At 33.7% G+C, this 27,959-nt stretch overlaps 1 protein-coding gene and 1 long non-coding RNA gene across 2 annotated transcripts; both read left to right on the top strand.

Annotated features, from left to right (window-relative positions):
• Positions 1-883: 883 nt before the first annotated feature.
• Positions 884-3,312, top strand: LOC121132320 (uncharacterized). Its single transcript, XM_040727707.2, has 2 exons — positions 884-2,785; positions 2,904-3,312. The coding sequence occupies exon 1, from the start codon at positions 1,267-1,269 to the stop codon at positions 2,728-2,730; it is 1,464 nt and encodes a 487-aa protein (XP_040583641.1). The 5' UTR covers positions 884-1,266; the 3' UTR covers positions 2,731-2,785; positions 2,904-3,312.
• A 15,674-nt stretch (positions 3,313-18,986) lies between these two features.
• LOC139907655 (uncharacterized) lies at positions 18,987-20,125 on the top strand. The gene is made up of 2 exons (XR_011784380.1): positions 18,987-19,783; positions 19,837-20,125. It is a non-coding gene; the product is annotated as an uncharacterized lncRNA (long non-coding RNA).
• The last annotated feature ends 7,834 nt before the right edge of the window (positions 20,126-27,959 follow it).

The following is a 27,959-nucleotide window of genomic DNA, read 5'->3' as shown; positions in this document are numbered from 1 at the left end:
TGTATATTGCAAACGACATTTTTTTGAGATAAGGCGGGTGAGCGACCTCCAGCCGGTACCTTAATGTGATTTTATTTTATTTTAGAAGGGCAAAACAACTGGAAATGGTATTAACGTTTCCACGTGACGTCACAATTTTGATGTTGTTCATTTTGGGGGTCTAAGCAACCAAATTTTATAACAATGAAACCCCTTTTTCATTAAGTTTAAAGAAAATAGTGAATTATTGCATGTCAAAATGTGGGCAACAAATAAAGGGACTTAAACCTTATTGTTTATCAAAAATGTATCCTTCTATTGCCTAGTTTTATTATTAATCTAACCCTAAAATGTATTGAAAATATGTTATTACATCTTTATACAATCTTATTTACATATTGTAGATAAAAATTAACAATTATATATATATATTTCTCTAATTATTCTAATTCTCTTGCCCCCGCCCCCCCTTTCCTCAAAAAAAAATCTAGACATTTTGAGGGACTTTTAGCGCATATTACCTTGATTATATTCAAATATCAATGTTTAACATAGGCATGAAGTAGTATTAAATGCAAATGTTATGTATTTTCTTTATTTGATGGAGTTATATCAAGGTTTGCTGGAAATTTGTGCATTTTATATAATAATTGAGCCCCAAGATGGTGTTTCGTTTAATCATGAAGTTATTGTAATCCTTATTACTACAAGAGTAGTCATGAGACACGGGATTATTGTACTCTTAAAAGGCCAAACTTAATATCAATAAAAAGAAGGCCTATTCTGAGAATGAGTCGGAATATAAGGCCTAATTTGCAACACCCGGTAAGTTTAAGAAGCATAAAAATGATGAGGGAGAGAAGGGAGAAGGTTGTATATAGCTTGTATTCCGATTTCGTTCTCCTCAGTGGTCTAACGGGGAAGCAAATATGTTTGTTTCGTTCTATTCTGCCTAGAGCGTATACATTTTTTGCAAAGCGAGCGAAGGAGGGTAAAGAGAGCTAAGAAGAGAAAGAGAGAGAATGTGAGCTAGGGAGGGAGTGAGTGAGGGTCGAGGGAGGTAGAATGATGGAAAGCTAAGCAGTAAGCAGCTAAGAAGGAGGAGCTGGAAGAGAGAGAGAGAGAGGGAGAGGGAGGGAGGGAGTAAGGAAGAGGTAAAGAGGAACAGAGTTAAGATTCTCGTGCTCTACAATTCTGTTAGTGCCTAACGCCTGTTGTGCTTGTGTAGAGTTGGTAGTTTGATTCGTTTTTCTGTTTTTCACACACACCTCCACCCTTGGATTCAACATGCCTTTTGGATCTTTCTTCAAGAAGATTTTCAAGAGAGGAGCGACGGATATTGCAAAGGAAGTTGGAGGCGAAGACGCGGGTAAATTTGTGGAGAAAGGGTTTGATCAACTCAACCTGAATCCCGATGTATCCGGCGGTGGAGGATTCGAGGATCAAGCCGTTGACAGCATAGTGCAAGTGTTTAGCGGGAAGCAAGAAGGGGGCATGAAATCTCTCTTTAGCAATTTGGGCGGTTCCCTTGGAGGTTTCCGTGACTTGGCCATTCAAAAGGGACTGGATCCCTCTTTGGTGGATGCCGTTTTGAATATGATTTCCGGGAAGAAGGGAGGAAGTGCGGAAGGGGCTTCTGGTGGCGGAGGAGGAGGAGGATTCGACTTTGGGTCCTTAATGAGTGCAGCTGGAGCCTTGACAACCCAGTCCTCTGGATCCATGGGTGGCCTTGATGGTTTTATCAATCTTTTAGGAGGTGGAGGAGGCTCTGGAGGCTCCAATGATATTCTCAATATTATTTTGGGTCTGGTCAAATCCTTCTTTAATATCAAAACCAAGAAAGATCCTGCACTCAAGGATTGGGGCAAAGCTAATCCTGACGCAGGCAAAAGTGATGATTCTATTGGAGCTTTTGGTGACCATCTTATTCGTGACCTCATTGACCCTGGTAAAAAAGAAAAAGATAGACTTGACGATGATAATAAAGGGGATAAGAAAACTGGTAAAGACGATGTCAAGGGTTGGTTTGGAAAGCATCCTGAGATTGGCAAAATTCAAAAGGACGTTTTTGATGACATTTTCGATGTTAAGGACGAAGACACTTCCGACGAAGACGAAGCGCCTCTTATTCCTACCCCTGAGGGCTTTGAAGAAGACTGTTCTATTCTTAATAATGCCTCCATCCTTTTCCTCAACACTAATATTCTACTAGAATTAAGAAAGAAATGGCGATTTTTGTTTAGTACGAAAAGCCATGATCCAAGTGAATTTGCAGAACGGTTAGTGTATCAGGGACCTACACTTTTGATTATTCAATCGGACGATGGTGCTATATTTGGCGCCTTTGCATCAACGTCCTGGGGTGATACTAAAGGAGGTTGGTCTGGAAACGGAGATTCATTTATTTTTGCTATCAAACCTAAAATGGCATGTTTCTACTCGACTGGTAAGAACGAAAGATTTTTGTTTGGTTCAGACTCTAAATTTGGTCTCGGTGGTCGCCCTGACGCTTTGGGTCTTGGCATTGCTTCAGATCTTTCTGAGGGAGAATTCAATTCTAATGCCGAAACATTTGATTTACCTAGTGGAATCATTCCAAGCCAATTCAGCATTTCTCATGTAGAAGCCTGGGGTCTTGGATCCGCTGTTGATCCATCCTCTGAAAAATCAGGAATGGATATCAGAAGACCAAATACATCTGTCTCTGGAGGACACGTTGATATGGGCGATCTTATGGGACAAATTTCATAAACTTAAAATCTTTTATAACTCTTGATTGTCACCATTTATTCATCAGAAATATTCGGTAAACAGATGAATCCTACATAATTTGAGATGTCTTTTAAATATGTTTTACTTTAAAATATTACATGCAACTAAGAAAATAGTCAATTCAAGATATTAACGCTTTATCTCTTTCACAGATAGTACTCTACCTTGAATATTTCATACCTTGAGTCTAATGCATCTTATTATTTTATCGATGTGAAATTTGTGTTGCCTACCTTTACCACTCCAGTCTTGGTTGGTAATTCATGTTTAATTTTATGGAAGTAATCTCTCTGGTAAAAATAAACTTTTCCTTGTGGTCTTGATCCACTCTCAGTGCTGCTTTCCACTTTTCAAATAAATCATTTTGTTACTCTTAAAAAAATATATATATTTGCATATTTTTTAAACTCTCAAGTCCAAATGGAAGGACTTTAAAAAGTGTGATGACATTATTTCACAATTTCTATGTAATGGAATAATCTGCACAATAGTATTTGCACTAAAAAAAGTTTTATATATATGTCTATTATGTTGAGTATCGAATAAACGGCCTTATTTTTATCATTTGATTTATTTTAGTTTATATTATCGTAACGATAATTATAGCCTTGCTAATGATCCATGCCTTTTACAAGACCTCATTTACTCTAAAATCGGATGTCACTCACCAATGGAGGGGGGTAATGTGATATCACTAGTTTAATGTCTGAATAGATATTATGAATTATTACATAACAAAAGGATGATCCAGAAGACTACACAATTTATGTAATGGGGTTACGTAATGATCATACGCCCACAATTTCTAGAGGGCTGTGAACAATGATTTCACGTCCTTCTTATAATAATTCCTCAATAACTTTAACTTAAATAAGTACTCTTCAGAAAATGCATTAGTTATATGAACTTCCAATATATGTATTTAACTATCATAAAACTTACATGAGTATAAATCACAAAAATCCATACAAAAGCATAACAACTATTTAGAAATGATGAAATTCAAATTTTGTGAACAAAATAAAACAAAAATCTAATTACATACTGTTACTTTTAATGAAACTCCTCGACAATTGGATAAATCCATTATTCTTTATATTGATCCTGCGAAGAGGGCATGTGTTTCGAGCGTGTCCTTGACTTCCACAGTTCATGCAAACCAAATTAGGACACTTCATCGTTTTATGACCATGGTCTTGACATATGTAACAAATATGTTGACTGGATTTAGAAATAGTTTCAGTCATCTTGTTAGACAATTCGAGGGTACTCATTATTAAGCGATAGATGATGCAAATGAGAGAGCATTAAGGGGTAGCTGCTTTGCTGATGATTAGTACAATCCTAAGGATAATTTCTTTAGAAGATGCAAGAGTACCAACTTATTTTATTCCTTTTTTTATATAATCTCTTCTAACCAATCAAATTCGTTCTTTTCAACGATTCCAACAACTTTCCATTACTTATTCTGAATAAGTAATGAGATGGTTTGTGCTACTCCTCACAGGAGTGTCCAGTCTCTAGGAGCTTCCATCAAGAAGGAGTAGACCAAGTTCGAGTCTGACTATGTAGTCAAGGTCTGCAAGTAATTTGGACCTCGTATTGATGCATTTATTAGAGCTGAGGGCTCACATATTGAATAAAAGTTGTGCTAAACACTATATTCAGATGATTTTGTTTAATAAATGCCCTCACAAAACCTCTTGTTTAAGTACATTATATCCATATTAATAAAGGAAATTTCATTTGGATGCAAATTACGTATGAATTTCTTTTCAGTGTACATTCATCTTTGAAGCATCGAGCATGGAGTTATATTAAAAAAAGGAAAGGGAGCCTATATATGAGTTGAGTTAAACACCGATGAGATTCTTAAATAATCAAAACTTTTAACATATACATATTGTATATAGTAATGAAAATCCTGTGTACAATGGGTATGTTAAAAAAATTCCGAAAATCAATATGGTAACCCTGATAACTCATGAAAGTTTTTGAAGAGAGAAAGAATAATGTTACTAACGTTTCATTAGATCAGCTGACAAGGAGAAAAGCATATAAACAAGGGTATTTGCTAGAATGACTACGATGTCGACCCTTAATTCTACTCTGAGTCCAATAAGTACTTACAATTATAACTCCACAACTAATTTTCAGGCCTATGCTCCGTCTTCTATGAGCACAAACGAATGTTCAATCAGATATCGAATATAATTGAATCTATTTAGGAAAGGAATACTCAGGAATGAAATAATAATGATAACCAAAAAGAAAATTCATTTTTCAGATCAACAACTCCAAAAAACCGGCTAGCTAAAGCATTCTCAGGATTTATATAACTGATTGTATACTACTGGAGGGTTCCTCTGCCTGCTTGGGCTGAATAGAGGGGAATAAAAACAAGGAGTGAAGGTAGAAGAAAATAAACAGAGAGAGGGATGTAGAAAGAGACAGGCGGAGAAGAGAAGAAGGGAGAGACTGAAAAAGAAAACAGGGAGAATATTAAAAGAGAATGGAAAAATGAATTAAATAAATATAAACTACTAGCCTCTAGATTAAAGTAGTTCTTGGCTCATCATGTCAATAACAGCAAATTCATCAAGTTGTTATAATTATTCTTTCGTTCTTGACGAGAGAACATCTAAGGATTGAGTATTTACTAGTACATGTGCTCATGAAAAAGGATAAATTATTTTGTATATTATTAAATCAATGTTTTTATGTTCGTCGACGCCTAATAACTCCGAGAAATGCCGGGTACTACAGCTGGTAAAATATAGAATAATTAGATTAGAAGAGGAGTAAGAAGTGGGCTGTGTAGCTACAACTCAGGCAGGTGGCGCTCTGGAGACTAAAGCACACCTTGGCTCATCACGTCATATTGAAAACAATTTATCAAGTTGTTATTATTATTCTTGAGGTCAGAACATCTAAGTGGGGAGTCATACTCTATATGATGAAAGCAAATGTGTGCGTTTGTTGACGCCTACCCCAATTTTGGGTAATGGGGGTACATCTGCTAGTATGTATATAAGTCAGAATAGTATAAGGTTACCTACGATAAAATATAGTTAAATATTCATACAAGTTACTTGATAAGATGATAAAAAAGATACAATTCAAAAGGTAATCGTTAATGGGAGCAAACTAAAAAGTATATATATTATTAATAAAGCAAAGTATAATTTTATATAAATTAGTCTGTTTGTATATGAAACGTAAAATCATTTTTGAGTACAGATACTTGTTCTAAAAAATAACAATACAATACGTTTTATTAATAAATAAAAAAGAGTATAAGGACTGTTTGATGTACAAAAATAACCACTTGATCACCTCTATCAAGTCTAAGCCTGACAGTAACTCAAATTTTAAACACTAAATTAAAGTCGAATTTATGTCAAAAAAATCAAATTACTCCGTAACAGCATTTTCTTGTAGTATTCACTTTGCTTTGAGCTTGGATTTTTCACGTGTCATAATGCTTTCTGTCCTAAGTATCGTTTAATATCATATTGAGTTTTGCCGTGATACTACCACCGTGCATCTGCAGACGAGTCATGCATGGTGTCAATAGAGTTGTAAAAAATATTAAGTAAAAATGAATGAAATTTCGCAGGTGGTGTATGTACAGGCTTACGGGGATCGACAATATGACTTCCTTGCAGGAGTTCCTTTTCCTTTGGGTGTAAGTAAACATCCTAATGAAAATATAGTTTTCCAGCAGGATGCTCAAAAAAGGCAAGGGAATACTTGGCCACAACATTCCCTTCTGGTCCAAACACTTTTGACCCCCATATAGTCCTGATGCCTGCCCTTCGACTACACCTTTTGGGTGCATGGGTAAGGGAAGTCCACAAATGTCATCCAAATACCGAGGCCCTCAATGTCACAGTCATTCAGCACTGGGACGCCATCCCAGAGGACTACATCCGCAGCATGTGGCAGGTCTTCCGTCGCCTAGAACACATCATTGCTGCTAAGGACGGTTAAATTAATGATTAAGAGAGCTTAGACAAATGTCTATTTATACTATTAATTTCGTTGAAATTCTATCATTAATTAGTAAATTATATCTTGTTGAAATTTAAAATTTTCAGATTTGAATGGATAACCCGGTAAATCATTCACTGGCTTATGGCGTCATATCAAGCTGTTATTATCAGTATTTTACTTTTGAGGAGAGAATATCTAATTATTCAGTAATAACGTCGGAGTGTGCTTATGAAAAAGGAAAAGTAACACTGGGGATTTTTTGGGAAGATATATTCTATATTTTTTCAAGCAAAGTTTGTCTGTTTGTCGACGCCTAATAAGTCTGAATAATGCCAGGTACTACCACTTATTAAATAATATTATCATTCAGGGAGTTGTATTATTTTGCTGTAAGTAGGAGCTACCCTCGATCGTTTTGTAAACGAACTAATATATATGAACAACGCTCATTTCTTATTGTTTTTTGTTAGGGGTTCGACTGGTGATGTTGTCTCGATATCCGTCTTGGTCTCGAATATGGAGCATCTTCACACTCCCCCCACCCCTCGCCCTTCCCACTATAATAGGCAAAATATTAATTATAAATATAAAATGCATTCAGTCGAACCTTTTTTCATGAGTGATATTAGGTCCTATTCAGAATTAGATTATAATAGGAAATAACTCTTCTATACCAGGTGCATAATTGAAAACTAGACATTTTGAATTTTAACAAATTTTCATTTCGGAAACTAGAGGAGCTAAATGAATTAAACTTTGTACAGATGTTCAAAGCATTTCTAATCTTCAATGGTGCCTCCATCGACCATGATAATGGCCTCAATGTGCCACAGGGAGCTCTACAGGTGGAAATAATGTAATTTGGGTTCATGGAGTTTCAATGCTCATCAACAGAATCCTTGAGAGCTTCGAGATTCGGTGTCCTTGTCGGGCATGCTTTGGTCTCAACATGTGGTAAGAAGGAAAAATTGAGCTGGTTGACATCTGATTAGTATGATGGCCGCATTTTTTTCGGTCATCATACTTATCAGATGCCAACCAAATCGTGTAACTATGTGTGCAGGTGCACCATTTTGTTGAAGCTCATTTTGATGCCAACACTGTCATTAATTGTCTTCTTGATGTTGTAATTAGTCTGTTTGCTTAATGTTCTGTTAGTCCATATTTAGGATTGAGGACTGTAGTCCCATCCAGTTCAGTCCTTTTTTTTAAAAAAGTCTAGAAATCATTGTTGGACAAATAATTCAATCATACCAACTGCTATTTATCTCTTATGTACTCCCAGACTATCAATGTTATTATTTTAAAAATGAATTAAGTATATATTTATATTTCGTAATACTAAAATCCTACATCGTATTTTATTTGATAATATTGCTTGATAATAATTTATTCAAAACGTAGCTATACATTAATATTTGTGTATGATAGCCAAATTTCTTCACATAAATAATAAAATGGTCAATAATTATATTATATATAGGACAAGGGATCAACAAGAAATCGTATTCATATCCTTTTAGAAACAGAGCATAGGTATAGACTTATTACTTTGTTTATTTATCTGCAAGAATACAATTTTAAAATAGCCATGACATCGACAGCTCACTACAAAATACATAGGGTATTTTTGTGTCCGCGAGGTAACGCCGTGAGCACTGTTGACAGTCCGAAGGACTAATAGAATCTGTCATAAGGCTGGAGTGGACCAAATAAATCAGAATCAATACAAAATTATGTTTCCCTGGCTAAGTCATGTTTCGGATCTCTGTTGATGTCTGTTCCACGTAAAGTTGAGCAACAATCTCAATTATTTTGTCTCATTGTGAGGGCATTTTTCTAGTGATTGTGTTAATTTTTTTAGCAAAGAGTTGATAATGCATACAGTTTGTCAGCTGATGAGAGGAATCATCAATTCCTCTCATGTGTGTTTCTTATTCTTCTCTTTTATAAGTGCCCAAATTTCTACTACGTACTCGGTATCTTACTCAAATAAACATTGTCGGGAATTAACGTATTTTAAGCTTATCTTTTATTTCCTAACAGTCTACATTTTGGTAAAAACGAGTCTTGTGGGGTGGCTTTGAATCTTGCCTTCATAGTAGATTACAAAAAACCACATATATTCCTCATAACCTACCTGGACATATTATACAACGTAGACAAATATACATAGACCGACTTTTTTCTATAACTTTTTTTTATTTTGATCCACCATGCAAAAAACAAAAATCTAAATCAGAATATATTTGTTGTTAGTCATAGAAAAATGCGTCAATACAAGTAAAAACCAGTTTTAAGGTTGGTACACATCATTATTTTTTTTTGTCGTTTCTTGCAAAAAAAAAAAAAAAAAAAAAAACAGTGATGTCTTTAAAGACGAGTATACGTCGTTCTAGGAGCAAATTTGTATTGCAAAATTTGTTGAATTGAATTACAGGTAGGGATGTTGCAATGTGAGAGGGGACACTCACCACGGAGCATTAGAGTCTGAAAAAATTGGATGCCCATCGATATGTTGGTTATTTCCCCAGTTACAAAAATAGAAATGAAGGCCTTTTGAAAAAGGAAAATAAATATAAATTATTCCAGAAGATCAAAAAATGTCATAAAAACAGAAAATAAACCAAAGCTTTGAAAAGGCTCAATCTTTCTATTTAAAACTAAATCCTTACATTAGGGCCGAAATAAATGAAATGTCAGTTGGAAAATATAAAAATCAAAAAACTTCCAAAGAAAAATCCACCCACTCGTTTTTCAATTGAATTACTCTAAGATGAGCACTGGCTGTATATATATGTAGATCAAGACAAAATATTACCAAAAAGCAGGTTAATTGTCGTATATTTAAAAAAACCTTATATCTTGAGTCACTAGTACCACAATTCTTTTTATCGAAAAAACGTTTATTTAAAGATAATTCCGTGGCAGCATTTATAATATTGAATTATTTTTGTTACATTAATATCATATCTATATTAATAAATTCAGGTTTATATGTCTTTCTTTCTGTAATCTATTATGTCATTTTTGATCAAAGAAATAACAATGATCAGTAGTACTATTAATGAAATATCGCAGGCGTTTTGCATGTAGCATCGAGCGTGCACATCCTATTAAAAAAGAAAAAGGAGAATATATGTATAGAGTTGTATGAGAACGATACATAAAAATGAATGAAATCTCGCAGGCGTTTAGGTAAACTCTTATTTTATACAAGCCTATACTACAAAATTTGTGTTGATGACTCATTTTGAACAAGAAGTGTGGCTAGCTATAGCTCATACGAAGACAAAAAAAGAAAGGGGAAGTACATTATAAAAATTAAAAAATCATTTTTGTAACTTTAGATGAGGTTGAGCAACGTGTGTTCCTAGTAAAGCTCAGCTTGGTGACGCTCTAGAGATAAAAGTATTCCTTGGCTCATTATGTCCCTCAAGTTATAATTATCATTCTTTCATTTTTGAGGTGAAAACATCCAAGTATTGAGTAACTCCGTGTGAGTCTACTAATGAAAAAAAAAAAAAAATGGAGAGTAAACCGAGGACTTGTTTGGAAGTTTTCGTCCATGTTAAAAAAGAACTAATGTGTCTGTTTGTCAACACCTAATGACTAAGGGCTATGCCGGTACTAGGGCGTGTAGTGATATTATTAATTCAATCTTTATTGTATGTGATTTGTCTATTATAACTTGGCAATTGTAGCTACAAATATAATCTTATTGCTGTTCATAAATTATTCTATTTTTTAACGCCTCTATCTGAGTGTTAAATGAAATAACGACTAAATGTGATGTATCTTAACTATTATATCCTTCAGTTATCAGTAAATTACTCTTGTCCAATTGCTAGATTGTTGCTTTGTAATGTTGTTATGCATATAGAAGATAAACAGCTTTCTTTTCCTTTTTGATTAAAAAAAAGCAAAGTAGGAGAGAGGAACAAGTAGAAAGCAGTATAAACATGATTACAATGATGATAAGATACCTAAATGAAAATAATATGATAACGGAATAGGGAGCAGGATTTGTGGTTGCTACCTGCAGAGGGGCTTTTTATTTTTCACAACTTTTATTCTTGAAGAGGGAACATGTAAGTTTAAAGTAATCAATAGTGCGTGAAAGAAAAAAGTAACTCTCAGGATTTGTTGGTGAGTTATAAGTGAAGATCTTTCATGGACTTGGAGTATAATTGAGGATTACCATTGGAGTAATTCCTGAATATATCATTGCTGGAGACAGAGTGGGGTTTCTGTTTATGTCGTTCATCCCATAGCTGCTGGTCAAATGAAACGTCATGACAGCTAAGCTGCTCTTCCCCCCAAAAAAAGTAAAGGGGAAAAAAAACCTAGCAAGATTTTTTTTGTACTTGGAAAACCAAAAACATTATGGAGAATAATTTCGTAAAAAAAAAATCTCGATAATTGGTTCATTTTTGCAAATATTGCAAAAATTACGAAATAAAATGTTCCAGAAATTGAAAATAAAATATTTTGTAATGTTAACAATTAATGTTAATTTTCTTGTCCAAAATGTGTCTTTTCGTAGGATTTCGTCATAAAAATTGAGAATTGAGGTTTGATGAAAAAAAGAGAAAATGATTCAGAAAATGAGAGATATTTCAGTTAAACATCAATTTTTATGTGTCAAATTTATAAACAAACAAAGTCCCAAGTAAATTTATATAAACTTGATTTGATCTACGAATACAATATTCCATTGAAAGCCCATTTTTTTGCACCTGAAAAAAAAAAAAAAACTGTAATTTTACCGATTTCTTTTTTTCGTCATAACGTTTTTTATTTTGAATAAGTTTAGAAAACGTTTTTCTTCTTACATCTGTTTTTCGAGACCCCAGTCACTTTTTAATTTATAACTCAATCCCTTATTTAGTCTTTTGGGGTGTAGAATATGACACCCTCCCCACCCCCAAAAAAAATCAGGTTCAAAAGTGACACCCATACAAAGTTTCGGCCTACTAGACCCAACGGTCTGGCACCCATAAAGAACACACACAAACTGTATTTTATATATACCTATACAGATAATATAATTTGTGAGTGTCTTTTATGGAATTAGTAATGAATTTTAAGTCTTTTGCTATAATTTTTTTCTTTATTAAATCTCTATAAACGTCGATAGAACGGAAAGAAGTAGAGATTCCCTCAATGCCAAAAATGAGAAGGAATGATATTTCCTGATTGGGCAGAGATCAAATGAATTATTTAAAGAATGTACTTTAACAACGAAGGCCTATATAGTAAATATTATGTATACTACTTCATAATGAAGATTGATATCACAGGTATATCGAATTTTTTTAGTCTCTTGTATTCCTTGTTATATAAGGATGAAATAAATTGGATGCTTCATTAAATTTGTACTTGAACATTCTCCAATTTGTCCTTAATAGTTGTGAGTGATGAGAAGAATGACTATGCAAATGATATGTATACAATATATACTTGTAGGTTACATAACTTCACTGTTCGCAATGATCGTATTTTTGCATTTTTGAGAGTATTTTTCCTAATTTTCATTATAATATGACTATAAAATTTGTCACATTACTTTGGGGGAAAAGTAATTTCGTATTTTTTGCTATATTTCAATGCATTATATGAAATGTTACAATTCTCCGATTTAACCAAAAAATGCCTTGTTCTCTTCGATAACTTGTTGCCAATGATAATACAAATTCATAATACCCTTATCTTAGAAGCCCTTGTCCCTATCGGCAAAAATCTCGGACAGCCAATTTTCACAGGTCTCTATTGAGGCATAATTTGTACCCCTAAGCACGTTGGCCGTAGACAAGAACTGGTGGTAGTCACTTGGTACCAGATCCGGAAGGTAGGATGAATACATAAGAACTTCCCATCCGAGCTTCCAGAGCTTCTGGCACGTCATCAAAGATGTGTGCTACCTGGTGTTGTCTTGATTAAAATCGATTCCTCTTCTATTAAGAGTTTCTTTTTGTATTCAGTCTTCTATAAATTGCTCAAAAGGGTTCTATGATTTATATTCAGCACCTGGGAAATGCTCCGACTACTAACATGACGGTCTATCTCGATATTTTCCATGATTTTATTTACATTTTCGACTAAAAGCCTGCTAGTGCATGGTGTATCATTCTCCTCCACTACACCAGAACTAAATTGCTCGAACTGCTGTTGTGCAACGCGAACTGAAAGGGTATCGGCCCCGTAAACATTGCAAAATTTCTTGATCGCTTTCGATGCATTTTTCCCATTCAGGTAGTAAAACTGTAAAATATCGCGAAATTTTTCCTTTGAGACCTCCATACTCGACACATGGTAATTCACGACTCACCCTTCCAAGCAAAATACTGCCCCAAAAGCGTTTGTAGTATAATCTAACACCTTTACAACACATTATCGTACGATCCGATATGACCAATAATGAACAAGATACACATATTTAAAAAAGGGCGGGAAATACGAAATTACTTTTTCCCCATATTATAAACGTCACCTTTGGTTAAATGTAAGTAAATTAAAATACTGTAGCGTCTAGAAATATGAGGATACAAACAAAAGGTTACCTAAAAGCAGGATCCTGTATAGATTGTATACACAGAGAAGGGATTTTTGTCAGAGCGCAAGGAGAAGGCGGGAGTGGTACTTATAGTACACCTGAATTAAGATATATGTTAGGATCAACTGCCTGTTGTATGATTTTTGGTTGAAAAATGAATTACCGCTATAAAGAGACGCAGCTTCTACATTTAAAATAGCATTAGCCCAGGAAAAATACTGATATTATATCTAAATTTATCTTTATTTATTTGACTATATTTTTTACAACACTAAGATACGCAATATTGCTTACTTTAGAGGGAAAAGTTAGCACCTATTAAATAATGAAGAAAAAAAAGAAGAAAAGAGCACACAAAATACCTATTTTTCCTTTTCTAATTTTTAAATCCAGTTTTTTCATAACAAAATGACATCTTTATTTATCATATATTTTTATTGTAGTAGGTTTACAATACATACCGGGACGGAAAAATTCTTGAAACCATTTTCAATTGTATGTTAATTAATAAGTTCCTCTCACTAACTGGAAGCTTAGGTTCTCAGTCATGGAGAACACACATATTAAATTATGCTGTACATTATATATAAAATATGCTCCAGAAAGCGGGAGGGCTTTTTCTAGCTGGCAATCTAAACCGGATTTTTTTATTTTCCAAAGCTGTTGTCATTAATATTTAATTCTTCAAGTACGTGTGCTCATAAAGGACGAAGATTAATAATTAGGGGTTGATCGGACTTAGGATGTGTAAGTCTTAGTTGGAATCAAAGTAGAATTGAGGATCGACATTGGAGTAATTACAGCCTATATTTTTTTCTACATACGGTATGGGATTTGTGTTTATTTATTTCCTCCCATAGCTGTTTTTTATCTCAAGAAGAAGAAGAATAATAGCTAATAAAACGTCAGAACATCTAAGTTGCTCTCGTTCCAAACATAATTGAAATTGTAAATTGACAATGTTATTTTTCTGTATCTTATATTTTTATATACAGGTGTGACATACATTATGAATGACTGCTCGTGTATCAAAGAAATAATATATACGTTGGGTCACTATAATCTCATGGCAACAAAATAAGACCTTCATTGATTCTGATGTACTATTCACAATCACATAAATCATAATTTCCATATAAATTCATTCCCTAGTCTACCTATCTACTTCATATGACGGATGTTACATAAGAGTAAATCATGGTCATTTTTTTCTTCAGAGAGCCGTAGGAATCAAATTTTAACCAAGGAAGGGATGCGTGAAATTTATTAACATTATTTTCATTATCAAAGGGGGTGTAAAGGGGGTGTATAGGGAGAGTGCCCCTCCAAAGTCTATCCGCCTAATTACACCATGCATCATATGTAGGACTGGGCATACGGGTGGTGAGAGCAAGATATATGATACTATTATTATAGTTAATTTTTAAAGATCAGCAGCCTATTATGTCATGATTTTGGAGAAAAGAAAAAGTGTTCTTTCTCTAGAATTGAAAACCTTCTATATTTCAAATAGCACTAGATTTTCGTTACGCATTTCATTAATAATATTATATCAATTACTAGGAGAGAGTGTCCACGTTCCAGGGCCGAATAGAGAGGACTCGAAACAAAGAATGAAAGTAAAAATAGGAGACAAATAGAGGGATTTAGAAAGAGACAGAGGTAGAATAGAAGATAGGAGAGACAGCAAGGTAGAGAGAGATATAGAAAGAGAAAAATGAAATGAGGTTTTTTTTCTTTCATCTTCCGTCAAAACCAGCCTCTTAATGACCTCAAAGATCCCCTAAACAATCATAAGCATGTGGTTGGTAAATTTATACGTCTAATTGCTAAATTTGGGACTGATTTGTTAGACTGTTTTGGATTCCATGAAGGAAATGAAAAAAAGAAAAAAAAGAAGACTTATAAATAATATAATAATGATTTGGAAAAGAAAGAACGAAAACGAAAAAAAGAGCACACGCAACAACAGTTATTTCCTTTTTTTTTTAAATACCAAAACGGTTATTTATCCATACTTTTTGCTCAGCTTAAATAGTATATAAGGAGTACTTTTTTGTAAAGACAAAGGGCACAAGGAGAATCCAGGAGCCGGACTACGGAACTAAAACCAATGTTATTATTATTTTATATTGTAATTCCTTGTTGCACTCAGAGTAGAATTGGGGGCGAGATTTTCTAACAAATGTCCTTGTTTATATCCTTTTCTCCTTCCTCCCTTATCACAGCTGATTGTAGCTGATCTAATAAAACGTCATGAGCGTTATTCTGTCTTTATTCAAAAACTTTCTTCAAATTGTCAGAGTTACAATGTTGATTTTCTTTTTTTTTTAAACATGCCCATGAAACTGGATTTTCATTAATATATACAATATTTGTTAAAAGTTTTTATTATATAAAAACTAATGAAATCTTACTGGGGTTTAGGTCAACTCATATTTTGTACAATATATGCTCCCATTCCTTTTTTTAATATAACTCCATGCTCGATGCTTCAAAGATGAATGTACAGTGAACAGATATTCATACGTAATTTGCATACACATGCCCTCTCCTTTATTAATATGGATATAATGGACTTAAACGAAAGGTTTTGTGAGGACATTTATTAAACAAAATCATCTGAAAATAGTGCTTAGCACAACTTTTATTCAATATGTGAGCCCTCAGCTATAATAAATTCATCAATACGAGCCCTAAATCTCTTACAGACCTTGACTATGTAGTGAGACTCGACTGGGCACTCCTGTGTGGAGTAGCACACACCATCTCCTCCAGACGTGCCTATATAGATTAGTCAAGGGGGTTCGCGTCTGGAGAGGAGGGCGGCTACATGTTCAGGTCCTAAAAGTGTGGAATGTTGTCTCTCAGGAAGGTCCATGTCTTAGCCACGCAATGGCACGGAGCTCCGTCTCTAGTGAAAGCAAAGTTGTCCCGAATTTTTCTTTGGCCCAAGGGAGTACTTTCTTATCCAGAAGTTCAATATAAGCATCTGCATTGAGCCGCTCCTTCCTCTCTGCAAAATGGGAGGGCAGACCCCAAGACCATTGTTCCAGTTGGATACATTGTCTGGGTGTTCAGTTTTGCTGTTGCGGTTGTTCTGCTAATTCCCATTGGCATCAACGTAGGAAAAAGTTTCATCAATAAAGAGCAAAACTTTACTCTAAATTTTGTTGGCCTTGAGAAAATTTAGACTCTTTTTTTTACTCTTTCCAATTGTCTCAGCTGCTCTTTTCAGAGATAAGACGACTTGTTGTCCACCTTGGTGATTTTTCATCAATGTTATTCCGGATCACAGATAATAAAATATGTACCACAAGCTAAGATCAACCCCGTAGCTGATCTAATGAAATATCATGAGCGTTTTTCCTTCTTCTTCTAAAACATCATTTAAATTGTCGGGGTTACCATGTTGATTTTCGGTTTCTTTTTTTTTAACATGCCCATTCTACACAGGATTTTCGTCTCTAATAAGGAACAACATATACAATTTTTTTACGGGGGGAAACCTCTCTACCCGGAGTCCTACGGCACTGCAACTTATACAAAATCCTATTTTGTACACAACATATAGTTTTGAGTGTACCGTCATGACAAAAAGTTCGAAATTTGGTATTGCAGTATGTTTTATATTTGCATTTTATTAATCTAGACAAGACATTTGACAATCTGTAAAATATCGAAAGCAACGATTTTTTCATCTTCATGTATTTGAATCGAGATAGAGGAATTTGATATAATTCAGTACTGTAGATTAGAAGCATATATTTTAATAATGTTAGTATAACATTACTCTAATTAGCCTCACATTATGTGTACTTTAATCTGAAAGATGTCGCAAGTAATAAGCTATACATTGAAAACACATTGAAAACGTTGAATCAGTGAAAAATTTGTTTTTGAAAATGGTCAAATGGCAATCAGAGGTGTTGTTGACATATTGGTTGGCTCGTGCCCTAAGCTTTTTTTTAAATTTTTGTGGAAGAGACGAGTGTCAGAGAAGTTTGTTCCGAAACGACTTAATCTTGACAAAAAAGTCGTCGTATGAATATCGCTAATGAGCTGTTAACAGACGACATTAATGATTCTGATTTTCCTCAAAAGAGTCATTACTGGTGAAGAATCAAGGTTATATAGTTATTGTATCGAAACCAAAGCCCAGGCATTCTCAGTTATTAATTAATATAATGCCAATAAATTAATTACTTATTGTTGTGTGTACTGAGTCCTAAGATATTTCGATACAAATCATCCCTAATGTAACGTCAGTAACCTCAGATCTTGGGATAAACTCCAAGGAGTTGCATCTTTGATTATACCTATAACCCTAAGCAATCATAATTCCGGTATTGAAACACCTGCAGGCTAAAACTCAAATGTTATTATCGTTATTTAAGCCGTAGAAAGAAACAAACCATTTAAAACTTCAACCGTAGTATGTTTGGCCTTCAAAGCATATTTATAAGTTATCTTGAATACAGTTCTTACAAAATTTGTTTAGTAGTACAAAAATCAAGTCATATGAAGGATCATATTTGGAAAGAAATAATTATTTCCTGTTTTTTCTATTACTTTAAAGTATATAGCTAAAACCAGGTCGCACATATCTTTGATGACGCAACAGAAGCTCCGGGAGCTCAGATGGGAAGTTCTTATGGATCTAACCTATAGTGTGGACTTTGGACCAAATGACTACTACCTGTTCCTGTGCATGGCCAACATGCTTGGGGTAGAAATTTGGCCTCAATTTAGGCATATTTGGAAAGAAGACTTGTTCCGTTTTTTTGACATTGACTCCAAGTTTGAAAGATGATGTTTATGGATCATTTTCATTCGAAGCTCACAGGATTTTCTTCACGTCACGCATACTTTTTACAATTTCATCCTCAATCTGATCAAATGTAGTTCATTCATGTATTGATTAAGGGCTTTAAAAATGTCTATAAGATTAAATACCTCGAGATTATCTTCACAGCTTTTTAAAGCAGCAGAAAGATGTTTTCCCGAAAAAGAATGAGAGGATCTATCATTAATATAATATTCAAGGTTAATAGAAATACAAGCGTCTGCGAGCTGTAGTTGCCGCAAATGGTGCCCATGTGGAATGAACTGGAACTCATTTTGCAGGAAATTTCATGCTGATTGCAAAAATGTCTAAAGATGTTTGGAGAAATAAATATTTGTGTACTTTCTTGGCTGTTGCAGTTGTATGGGTCACCCTGTATATAAATATATAGAATATCTCTATTGATAATATACTTGTAGAACATTCCTTCTATACTTGTATTTAAAGACCTCAATTTTTAGGGAGTGACTTTTCTATAGCATTGTATTGTATACCCACATAATGAATTATATTTTCATATAATACAAATGCTAGCCTTATATTTCTTTCTCCTCGGCGCGGCAGATATTTAATCAGAAGATAAGGTTTCTATTATGTAATAGTATACACAATTTTTTTAATGCTGATTGAAAAAACAAAAATATGTGAGTTCAGGGGTTTTCAAACATATGAAAAATTGAAATATCCCTCAAATTCTCAAGAAGTTGTCTTTCTTTCTACCCTCTCAAGCATTGTTCCACACCCATCTACATATGTAGTTTAAAAAATACTACTTTAATTAATATATATATTGTATGTTGATTTGGAAATATTTTTTACATGATATTTTAGTTTATGTTGAAAATCATCGGAATGTGTCACTACGATTTCCTTTGTTGAAATATAGCTAACTTTGCTCATAATTATGGGTACGTATTTATGTGATTAAACATTACTTTATGAAAAACAAAACGCCTCAGGAAACTAAAATGAAGCTTGATAAATATTATGGGCACTCTGCACCTTCGATTGGAACATTTTTAATACTCTAAGAATAAATCCAACCATCATTGCACTTTGCACCCAAAAGTAATATACTTCCGAAATGATGGCAGAGATTTAGAATCTTGCTCTTTTTGTGCGTATTGTACATTATTATCAAAAACAGTTTTTCAAGTTTTTGTCAACCAATTGCCTCCAAGTGCTGAAATTAGAAAAAAAATCAGATGGATGTTCTGCCCAGTACAAGAATTACAAAAATCAGCTTTAACTAACTTTTCACAATGAAGATTTCGGAATACAAGCCCGTTAGTTACGTCGTGCTAGTTTAAGGCGTCCAGTTTCAAATCAAATTTTAACTCCAGAAGCTGCCTTCAATTACTGCCGAGACAATATTAAATGAGTAACTTCTTTCTACATTTCTAAAACCCATATGGCTGAGCACAGCCAAAAAATAGAAGCACACTTTTTGGTAGGCAAACCTACTCCAGGAACTCGAAGCTAACATTGGTTCGTGCCAGTAGATGTTAGAAAAATTGTGTTCAAAAGAATTTCTGATGATGAAAGCCATGCAGACAAACATTGCTTTTTTCAACGGGCGCAAAAATATACCTCAAAAGACATTATACTAATGACGTAGAGTATGGCAATCAATGGTGAGTTGTAGTTATATTAGAAAATGCGAGTGAAACCTTTATGCATTCATCAGGACAATTTTTTTGGCCACTAAGAGAAGATAAATATTGGGTGGATTGTAATTCTATCATTAGTAGAATGAGATTTCCATCAACAGTAAATAGCTGATCATACAATGTCAATAAAGTGGAAATTCAAGATGCAATACAAAAGTGTAATGTGCTACTCTAATATCACTCAATATATTTACATTAGAATTTTGTCATTTTTTAATTTTATTATTGTATCAATGTGAAGTGATATTGTTGTACACAATGACTATTACATGTATTTCAACAAATAAAGCGAATTTTAAGTACAAAGTCTATAGTTGTTAAATACAAATACTACTGAATAACAACATTAAATTTGCATGCTAGAATTTAAGTTGAAGGGAGAAAATAACATTCATACACTTTTTGTCAGTGTAATATGGAACCCTCGAAGAAATCAAAAAAAAAAAAGTTCAAACACTCGTGCAATCTAATATACTCAAATTGGGCCCCTAAGATATGCCTCTTGAAACATAGGAAAATTGAAAATCAGTGTTTTCCTTTAGTTTTAAACTAATTTAACAATCAAATTCAAGCTCCTCATCCCCAAAAACATATAATTTGAAAGTAAAATCATACTTCTATCATATGTATGACCTCTAAAATCAGTGATAAAAATTTTTCAATATGTGAGCGTCACCTAGTAGTTAAGATTTTTAAAGGGCCATATTTCGCTAACCGGTTGGCCGATTTTAAAATTATTTTTTGGGGGATCATATTTAATGACATTCTATGCAACAGCATAGTTAAGATAAATTTACATCGTTGTGAGTATAAAATTGGTCGAAAATTTGTTCAAATATAATGGAACTACCCTGAGTCGAAACTTTACGTAAGGAATCATGAGCCACAAAACCTATCTTTCACCGTGTTTTAAGACAATCGACGAATAAATTTCAGATTTATTATAATTTAACTTATTGGTGGTACACTCTGTAGAGGGTGCGGCAATATAACCTCCTTTTTCCAAAAGGCAATAAAACAATTTTTATGTATCAAGAAAGCTTTATTTTATATGATATATATAGTACACATCTAAAACTTTTTTTTTTTACACAGTTTTTAAAATAATATCAGAATGGTGACTTCGCCCATTGTCCAAATACCGAACTTTGGTATTTTACAAGCCTATAATTTTTTCAATTATTTTTTCTTCTTTTTTTTTGCTTTTAATTGAGAAGCTTTAAAGGGATAGTTATTTTATACATAAAAAAACACAATTTAATTAACAAAATGTTTTATTTAACAATTGGGGATAATTAGTTGACAAAGTAATTATTTATTGGGGATTAGTCTTAAAAATGTTTTTTTTTTTTTTTTTTTGAGTAAATCCTTTCCAATTACATGATTTAAACAAGCTACACCAATTTAGAGTCCTTGTATGACACAGAATCTGATGACCCTTTAGCTTCATTATCTGTAGAATTGTTTGTATTCAAGTCATTTTGAAAATTTCAAATTATAAAACTGAATTAAAAACAACGTTTTTTGTTTATTAAAAATTGAAGCATTAAGCTGATTTTTATGAATTAGAACTATAAAAACACAAAGGTTGATTAGGGATTAGTTTAATTTAACAAAATATTTTGTCAAATCACTTTTTGGCAATATTTATTTTCGACAGCAAATGCTCCTTCCTCACTACTTCAACGTATAATGACAAATAACTCTATTTCCCCCAATGAATACAATTTAACCACTGGAATGAAACCACAGTCACTCCACTACTACTTCTACACCCTGAGAGCCACATAGGGACAAACAAAGGGATTTCGATTGGCAATTCGACATCGTAATAGAATACCTTGGGAATGGTGGTCAAGGCTTCTGGGCGGAAGTCAAAGAGGTTTGATGAAAGGCTTCTGTGTGGAGCATTGTAGGAGTCTTCTTATTCACCTCAAACATCCTTTTGATCGGGTGATTTCCTTCCACAATGACGAATTTACGTAATAGTTACTTCACTTCGAAATACTTTTGTTGTCTCTAAAAGACACTAGGGAAAATCAAGAACAACGACAAAAATAAAAAGGCGGAAAAAACTTTTGAGCCTTTGGTTGGAGTCTAATTTGTACGTTTGATGGAATTGATCTACAACTGGTAATCTGGGTAACTTATAATCAAACAGAGTCTAAATCAGAACTTCCGTTCTGATTTGTTGGTGGATGCAAATAGTTATCTAGAAAGGGTTTTTTATTAAGAGCGCTCCTTAACTTTTTAAATAAATAAAACATAAACAGTTTAAGATATTGCCAAATTTATTTTTTGAGTACAAATTATAAGCATATACATTTATGTATGAAACCCGATTTCTCTAGAGTGACCGGCAGGAGCTCGTCTACTCAAGTCCAATCACTGAACACAACTTCCCACTATTGTTTCCAATAAATTCACTGATATTGCTGCAATTTTGGATTCCATAGTTTCTCTGAGCTCTTCTAACGTCACCGGCTTATTGGTGTAGACCGATGGCTTCTCGAGACCCCAAAGAAAATAATTTAAAGGTGTTAAATTGTACGATCGAGGCGGCCAATCAATTTGTCTCATTCTCAAATATTGCGCTCACCAAATTGAGACCGGTGCTTTAGAGCAGGGATGTCCAAACTTTTAATATAATGTGCCATTGCCACTTGAAATATTTTAATAGGCCACAGAACCTATTAAGCTGATCGATTTTTTTTTTCTGTTTTCTCATTAAAATTTTTTGTAAAAAAATTCCTTTATTTGGGAAATATTTTTCTATGATTGCACGTATTATGCGCGTTCTACGCGTTTCCTCAAAGAAATTCAATGATGCACAACAACGATATTATACATTTGATCGTGAGCTATTTGCAGATTATTTGTCCGTCGTTCACTTTTAGCAGTTACTTGTCGGTCAATCTGTCACGATTATTACCCATGACAAGCCCTTGGAGTCTGCATATCAGAGTCGTAATATATCAAAGTTTGATTTTCAGCAGTGCCATATTGGACCTATAACTGAATCCTTCTAAGATGTTCAGTACATATGAGGACAAGATAACATATTAGCTGACTGTCTATCTCGCTCTGTATCTTTAGTTAATACAATATCGTTAGAGCTCACAGCTATTGCAGAAAAACAAAAGTGTGGTTGGGATAAGGATAAAGATTATTTAAACGATCATAAAAACAATTTCAAGTATCTTAAGTTATCAAAAGATCTCTAACTTCTTTGTGAGACATCCGCCCCTTCACTTCGACTTCACTTCACTTCGTAAATCAACATACAAAGACTGAAATCGAAACTTTTTACTCAGGTGGGCGTTTTCAAACTGTTCATATTGACATTGTAGGCCTTTTATCTCCTGTCGATATACCCGGTCAAGCATAGTCAGAAACATATCGGTATATTTTTATATGTATCGATAGAGCTACCCGTTGGATTGCAGCGATCCCAATTGCAAATATTTCCTCCGTGGTAATTGCTCATACGTTTGTGAGTTTTTTGGATATCACATTTTGGTGTACCTCTATACATTATTACGGATGGAGTCACTCAATTTGAATCAGAGTGATTTTATCATTTGTCTTAGTTAATTGGTTTTCACCGTCTTCGCACAACATAATACCATCATGAGACTAATGGAATGGTTGAAAGATCTCACAGCGTGATAAAACCAACTTTACGTGCCCGTGGACAAAAGGGGTTTTCTGTTCTTCCTATTGTTCTTCTAGGAATCAGATTATCACTTAACGTGACGTCCTATGGGTATCCTTCCCCTTCAGTCTTTCAGTTCATAGTATTGTTTATGGTCAGATCTAAAGATCAGACCGATAAATAAAAAAAGACTAAAAAAAGGGGGGTTGGACGACTAATTAGGAAATCAGTCCTATGACTGATCCAATACTAATAGTTAATAATGACTAATAACGTCATTTGAGCTGTTGTAGTTTCCATAAAAGACCAATTAGGACCAGGTCTAGGACTGACAAATTTTATTAGGACCAGAATTATAGGATTGCAGTCTTTTATTTTTTTTTAGACCGATCAATCACTATCAAATATATAAAGTAATAAATAGACTTAGGATTTGGGAAAAGTTGCTCATTTTGTGTTTCTTGTTTGAAAATTGCTCATTTTTCTAGGCTGTTAGAAAATAAATAGAGAAAAATTTGGACTCCAGTTAGATTACACAGCAGTTTTGATGATATGTTTGGAGAGAAAAGGGGCATGCAAAACCCTTCCTTCATTAGGCAGGAAAACAGTAGAAAAAACACTCCAAGGTTAATAGAAATTTATGAAAAATATACCCTCATTTGACCCATAAAAAGGTGTACTCAGCGGGTAAAAACTCTTCAATGGTAGAATCCAGGTACCCATTTTACTCCATTTATGTTTGAAAACTGTAGCATATCTTACTCTAGACAATAAAAGAAGAGCTATTTGTATTAAAATAACGCAACATCGCATATTTCATTCAGTTTATTATAAGATTACAACTCTAAGGTATGTTGATTTTTTGTTGTAGTCCATATGAATATTTCTACCAAAGGATTTTCATTTCATCAATAAAAATTTGCTTTGCCTAAGTATATTTTATTTTATGAGACGAAGTGTGAGGAAGAATGTGATCCTTTTTTGACTTATCAGACCTGGAAGGGGTACGGAAGGATTATTGGATCATTATGAATGAAGTCAAGGTGATGATTTTATTGTGCATTGCCCCCCATTGCAATCATCAAAGGATAATGAAAGTGAGTACTGTTTCTGTACTTCTTTATTATTCATTGACGCCTATAAATCCATAGATGAACCATCAACTACCGAGAACAAAGGGAGTTATTTTTCTAGAGCAGTATCCCCGAAGTCAGGATCCTTCATTTTTTACAAGAACTAAGATGACAAAAAGGTGGTCTGTAATCCCTACAAAAAAAAAAATAATAATAATAACAGCTTGTGGGAGCAGTACCTCTAACATGGTGAAACATCTAAAGTTTCTTCATCTTGCAGAGTTTAGTAAAGAGTCTAACAAGCTTCCTAAAATATCAGAATACATGTGTCGTCAAAAAGTCATCCAATCCTCGAAAAAAGGAATTAGACAATCTTGTTTTAGAAATGGTTATCAAAGATTTACCCCTTTCTCTTGTATTGAAGATTCTGGATTCCGAAGTTTGGTCACCAATCTTGATCTAGGATATTTTTTGCCAAATAGAAAGATACTTAGTAATAAATTAAGTTTTACAGAATGAAGACTCCTCTCATGAGTAAATTTGCAACTACAGAACAGATTTCCCTCACTACAGATATTTGGACATCCTGTAACAAGACCCCCTATATAGTTTATATCAATCGTATGCAAAGCCCAGATCAAAGTCCTTCTTTTCTTCAGCAGAGATGCCTTGCTTGTCATTCATTTATGATAACCGACAATAATACTTTTTTCATTGAAAATAGCATCCCCGAGCTATCCATCAAGGAAAAAGTTGTTGCTATTACAACTGACAATGCCAATGTTATTATTCGGGCTGTTAAAAATACCAACATCAAGCATATAGGATGATTTGCCCACTTTCTTAATTTGGTAGCTCATGTGGGATGAAGAATAATACTGCATTGAATGACCATAAGAAAAAAGTTAAATCAATTCTAAGATTGACAAGACTAAGCACAAATGCGAAGGGGCTCTTCATTAAGCTCAATCCGAGTTCTCGGTCTGGATTGTCCAACGCGCAGGAGCATTACTTTTGCGATGTTAAAACGGGGTTTGGAACATAAGCGAGTGACTTTACTTTTTATGGAAAAAATGGCGGTTGAAAAGAATATGGAATGGATTTCTCTAGAGGAAAGGGTAACCATGGAACAAGTCATTAAAGTTTTGCAACCCCTTAATTATGCCACTCTTGAGATTGGCTAGGTAAAACTTGTCAATAGTAGCAAAGCTATTCCTTTAGTAACTGTTTTATTTTTTAAATATACTAACATCTGTGCTGATCCAGTCCATTGACCTGTAAAACGGCTAAGCAAATTAAAGAAAATCTTATCAATCTCGTCTTTAGAAGAAAATGTTAATTACTTCCAAAAGCTACAATTTGGGATGCAGGTTATAAAAAAATCATTATTTCGTGAAGAATACAACGTAAATTTTTGAATTATAATATGAAACTTCTTTTTCTTGTAAGAAATGTCTTATTTTTATGTAAGGACAATTTATAATTCTTTTGTATTATTGCTTATTTTGTTATTAAATAGCTAAAAAATATATAAGAAGATAAATGATATAATACTTTCTCATTGATTACCCGCGGGTAATAAAAATACTCAAGTATCAATGAAACTCTTTTAAGTACTCGAATTATTACCCGGTTTTACTCGGGTCCAAAGATTCATTACCCGCAATTACCCGTTCAGTAAAAAACTACCCGAAACCCATCCCTACAAGGAAGGAATATATAGCTACTCTTGGTAACAGTTATACTCATTGACGTCACTATTAAAAAGTGTAGTGGAAGTCAAACGTTTGTAGGAAAAGCGTTATGGTTTAACCTTGTCTTTCTATTAACCTCGGTTATTTTCAAGTAAATTTCTAGTACAAACCTGCAAATTTGTATAATCTTTCTATCTACTTCCCCCCCCCCCTTCTTTTCCTTTTTTGAATTTGTTTGAACGACGTCGTCTAGTCCAGAGCCATATGAGAAAAACTTTTGCACTCTTCACAGTGAGAATGATTTTGAAAGGTTTTTCGAAGACAGTACAGTACCCAACCAAATAGTGTAGAGAGTTCATTTCAGCTATGTACAGTGGATTAATAAGGACGAATTCATTTTCTTCTCGAAACTCGTCATCTTCATGTTCTTCAAGATTTTTTTACTCTTCCAAAGACACGAGGAATGTAGAGTTTATGTACTATTTCTTCATTTTCGGAAGTAGGAGGTTCCAAATAAGGAGTAAAGTATGTATGATCCTGAAATTGGGGAGATCTTTTTTTTAACCTAAAAATTAGATAAAAAAAGTTGCTTGAGATCTTTTTTAATTATTAAATTTGCTTAGCATCACCATTGTTCTACAGAATGAAAATGGGTTTGTTGGAGTTTTTGGTGAGCCTTGGAATGAAAAAAGTGTGATCCCCCAGCTCCAGAGCGATTCTTGCAATCCACGGCACTACAAGAGGGCATACTTGCGGTATTTTAACAGAATATATCGCCTTTGTAGAGGTATTCACATAAAATATAGTATTAAATTTTGAATGTTTTGGGCCGTGACTCAGACACCTGAGGAAATCAGCTATGGTCAAAGTGGATAGCCCGGTGACGTAACTCTACTTATAGGACTTTGGTCAAGTCTAGTTATTTTGTTGATTCATAACAGTAATTTTGTCTCCAAAAATGGCTCAAATAAGTTATATTATCTATATAACTTTCGATACTTCAAAAAAGGCGGATTCCGATATGTTGGTACACTTCTACTTTATACTTATAACTAGAGTTGATAATTCTGTAGAGAAAAACGCGTGCAAGGAGAAGGGGGGAGAGAAAGACTTATGGTGTCATTGTTTAAATTACTGATGTGATTATCAGCTGTCTACTATATTATGATTTAATCAGGGTATAACCAAAGTATTAATTAGCAAAATGTTTAATGAAGATATACTACGACGTTTTTATCCGTTACAGTAGATTTGAAAACGTCACACTCTATGAAATTGTAATTATTATGAACCATATTCTCAGAATAATAACTAATGATACGACAAAGTAGAGTATTTCGAAATATATTTGAAGTTCCACGTTTAAAAAGAGTCTTAAATTAAATATAATCTACATACTAAAAAATAAACCATCATACATTTATGTTAAATATACAAAATTAAACAATTGTAATCATACAACTAATAATAACAATAAATTATAAATACAGAATATTGAGATAATAGATTGATCCAAATAATATTATCTTGCTCTGACATGAATTCAGTTAAATATGTCATAACTTTAAGTTGCTAAACACAAACCAGAAGTGGAGTTTGATCAAAAAGATCATCACCCTTTTTTCATAATGTGGAAGTTGCTATATCCAATTATGCACAGGATAGATATATCTCTATCGATGAGATCTAAATAATTATTAATAATAAAGTAAATGTCA

This window comes from Lepeophtheirus salmonis, chromosome 2 (assembly GCF_016086655.4).
Source record: "Lepeophtheirus salmonis chromosome 2, UVic_Lsal_1.4, whole genome shotgun sequence".
NCBI classification, from domain to species: domain Eukaryota; kingdom Metazoa; phylum Arthropoda; class Copepoda; order Siphonostomatoida; family Caligidae; genus Lepeophtheirus; species Lepeophtheirus salmonis.
The sequence above is the reverse complement of the archived record's forward strand: the minus strand, read 5'-3'. Positions and strand labels throughout refer to the sequence as shown.